This window comes from Mus pahari, chromosome 18, assembly GCF_900095145.1.
Source record: "Mus pahari chromosome 18, PAHARI_EIJ_v1.1, whole genome shotgun sequence".
In the NCBI taxonomy this organism is placed as follows: Eukaryota; Metazoa; Chordata; class Mammalia; order Rodentia; family Muridae; genus Mus; species Mus pahari.
In genome coordinates this window covers 23,080,806-23,084,582 of record NC_034607.1, presented here as the reverse complement: position 1 = coordinate 23,084,582, position 3,777 = coordinate 23,080,806, and the positions used below count along the sequence as shown (strand labels likewise).

The window sequence follows — 3,777 nt, the reverse complement described above, 5'->3', positions numbered from 1 at the left end:
ACCTGCCATGCCCTTCCCTAACACCGTGTTCTCCCCACCCAGGGCGTCTGGTGGTTGGGGGTGTGGCGGTGGCCTTGGTAGTGCTGGGTGCTGTGTTGTGGGGTCTCAGAAGGTGTCACTGGGAGGACTCGGGTACGAGCAGCTGCCCAGGTGAGTCTCATGGATACCCTCCCCGTGCTAAGGGAAAGGGTGGGATGGGGCAGCATAGTATGGAAGGCTGGCTCTTCAGCCATGCCAAGACAGCTCTTGCAACTCTTTTTTTTCTTTTTAAAGATTTATTTATTATTATATCTAAGACACTGTAGCTGTCTTCAGATACACCAGAAGAGAGCGTCAGATCTCATTACAGATGGTTGTGAGCCACCATGTGGTTGCTGGGATTTGAACTCCGGACCTTCGGAAGAGCAGTTGGTGCTCTTAACCACTGAGCCATCTCTCCAGCTCTTGACACTCTTAACTGACTGGTGCCTTCTAATTTATGTCTCCTGCCCCCAGGAAATTCTTTCTGCAGCAATGTCCTCTACCAGCCCAGAAGGGAGATTCCACACAGGCCTGAGGCCTGGCCTAAAGAGATGGCTCTGGACATCTGAACAAGGCTAGGCACCAGAGAGCCCAGGTCATCTCTCCTACCTTCCCCCAACCTTCTAGGGGACTCTAGGCAGATTCTAGGCAGGGACTGTACTTCTGATTCCCATCTGAAGCCTGTGGTGGAGTTGGGGTACTACCGATAACAAAGAGTTATTTGTGGGTCCCAGGGTCTCTGGAGATGGCCTGTGTTATGTCCAGTTCTCGAGAACCCCAGGAGACCAGCAGGGACCATGATGCTGATACAAGCACACAAGAGTCCTTTTTGTTCAAGTTTGAACCCGGGATTGAAGGAATGTGACACTCAGGTCTAGGGGCTAAGGACTCATATATGGGAAATGCTCAAGCTGGGGCTTTTGAGCCTTAGTGTTACATGATTGGGTACAGAGTAAAGGAATGCTCTCCTTCAAACTGATAATGTTTGTTCAGACAGCTAGGAGGGGCCATACATGTGGAAAAGGACCTTTTTGACCCAGGAAGAAATGACACATCTCGTTATCAGTGACCAGTGCAGTTTTACAAGCTGGATGCAGCTGTTACGTCTCTTTTTGACTGCTGGGAACACTTGCTTGTCTCTTTCCCATAGCTTAAGGGTGGGGGCCTTATCACTTCAAGGACATTAATTTTCTGCCTCCTTCAAAGACAGGAGACAACTGCACCAAGTGGGGGGCGCTGGCTGCTTACCGGGGCTAACGGAGGTGAGTGCTGGCTGCCTTTGTCTCTTCACCTGGACATCTCACTTTGGCCAGGAAGTGACTACTTTTGAGTATTCCTTATTTGCTTTGAGACAGGGTCTCGCGATGTCGCCCTGAGGTATCCTGGAACTCACGATATAGAGCAGAACTCATAGAGATCACCTGCCTCGGCTTCCCACGTGCTGGGGTTAGCCCGAGTGCCTTATATGTTTATGATAGGGGCTAAAACAAGGGCTGAGGGGTTAAGAGTTCGCACTGCCCTTCCAGAGGGCCATTTCCCAATAGCCACTTCTGATGGCTCAGAACTGCAGACACCTGCATGCATGCCCACTTACACACACACACACACACACACACACACACACACACACACACACAAATTTTTGTTTATTTATTTATTCATTTTGGGATTATAATCATGTCATTTCCTACCCTCTCTTGCTTTTATATATCCAAGAGCAGGTGGTCCACACACAGGCTACACACGGCCCCTTCCTCTGAGAAGGCCAGGCTGTCTCCATGACAGGCTTCAAACTGGCAGTCCAGGAGAATAGGCCTAAGAACTGGGCAAGCCCAAGCAAGTCAGTTACTAGGAAAAAAACTCCAAGCTTCAGGCAGCTAGTCAGAAGCTGCCCTGCCACCTGGCCTGAAGCAAGGGCAATGGGTCAGCAGCAGTTTCCAGACCTCCTCAGCAACAGTTTCCAGGCCTCATGCCCCGGGAAAGGTTCTGGAATGTCCCTAGAGATGGAACAAGATAAAGGTCACCTGCCCCAGAATCCCCTAATGTGCTTTAAAACGGGCCTGTGAGCTCACTTGGTTGTCTATCTTGGAATGGGAGACCTCAGCATGCTAGACATCTGCAAAGTAAAGCATTCTTTGCATTTACATACTCTTTGAGTCTGGGTATCATTCTTCAGTGAATCACGGACCCTTACACCTCCTTAGTGGGCCCAGGGATGGCCTCTTCTCGAGCAAGGAAAGGAAAGTTGAGGGTCAGAGCTACTAGCATGTTCTGTCTGCATATCATGCTGAAGTGACAAAGGCAGTGGCTGCCTTTCCTTCCCTCCTGCGGACTTCTCAGGTGTAGGAGAGGTGTGTGTGTGTGTGTGTGCGCACACACACGTGTGTGTCTGTGTGTGTGTGTTTGTGTGCGTGATGGATGTCTGCTTGAGAGGCCAGAGGCCCAGCTGCAGGCTGAGAGATGACTCACTCGGAGCTGTCCCTGACTCTGAGGACATTGAACTTCTAACCCCAGCTAACCCTGTGACAAAGGCTTTGTTACAAAGGCTTTCTCTGCTCAGTCCCCAGGGCACCTGTGCTGGGCGTGGCTTTAGAGACACTTCAAGGTCTGAGCAATCACCTCTCCCACGGAATCAGGGGGGTCTCTCCCACAAAGCCCCGAAAGAACAGTAGGGAATGACAAGGTTTTAAGATTAATTTTTTTATTACATTTATTTATTAATTTATGGTGTGTGACTTGTTTGTAAATCAGAGGAGGACTTGCGGCTCTCGGCTGCCACCGTGTGGGCTCCCAGGGTTGAGCCCAGCAGGCCTGGCGGCAGCGCCTTTCTTCACCTGTCAAGCATGCCCGCAGGCCCTGTTGTGGAGCACCCTACCAGAGGGCATTAAAGGAAGTCTGTGCGTCATGGGTCCCCTTGTCCCCTCTCTGGCTTAGCAGCCAGTGTGCAGGGTCCTTGAGAGCTCTGGCTGCTGGTGACAGGGTAGAGCAGGGCCAGGTGCTCTGCTCCTTGCACAGGCAGTGGGCGGGCACTGTAATGCAGGACCAGCTCAGGCACGCTGGGGAAGGGCCCACTGTGCTGTCCCAGTACCACCTGGTTCTCCCGGGTCCTTGTGAATTTCAGGTGCATGGAACCCTGGTTACTTCTGTGGGACAAGGCAGAACATTGGTCCCCAGACCCACTAAACTCTCCATCTCTCCACAGCTGCCTTCCTATAGGTGCAGGTAGGCACTGGCCAGTCTGAGGGACCAGACTTGATGACTTCAGTCCGATTCCCCAGGACCAACATAGTGGAAGGCAAGAACTGAACCCCAAAAGTTATCTCCTGACCTCTACGCCCACACGCACAACAAAACTAACATAAAATGAACATCTCGGCATGCGAAAGCTAGAGGCAGGCAGGTTGCTATGGACTCAGGACTAGCCTTGGTCTACAGAGTGAGTTCTAGGTCAGGTTGGGGTCTGCAGTAACACCACTTCCTTCCATGCTCAGCCTGGCCCTGACGGCTCTCAGCTCAGTCTGGATGTCACTTCTGTAAAGAATCCTTCCCTCACAGCCTCTCGTCTGCCACAATCCTAGTTAGGAACTCAAGAACACTTGTGCCAGGGTCCAGGCTCAATGAGGAGACACTGGAATGCAACAGATGCTCAACTGATGCTGAGTCCGTGAAGAGCCTGCTTCTACTGCTATGCCCCCTTTAAAAATTGTAAAAAATTATGTATGGCCGGGCGTGGTGGCGCACACCTTTAATCCCAGC

General features: G+C 51.5%; 1 protein-coding gene across 2 annotated transcripts in view; it reads right to left on the bottom strand.

Moving 5' to 3' along the window:
• Positions 1 to 2,757: 2,757 nt before the first annotated feature.
• Shd (Src homology 2 domain containing transforming protein D) overlaps positions 2,758 to 3,777 on the bottom strand; it is a 7,269-nt gene continuing 6,249 nt past the window's right edge. For both annotated transcript variants that reach the window (XM_021218055.2, XM_021218056.2), the window contains exon 7: positions 2,758 to 3,164. In XM_021218055.2, coding sequence (XP_021073714.1) covers positions 2,924 to 3,164 — 241 coding nt within the window. In that variant the 3' untranslated portion in view covers positions 2,758 to 2,923. The remainder of the gene's footprint in view (positions 3,165 to 3,777) is intronic.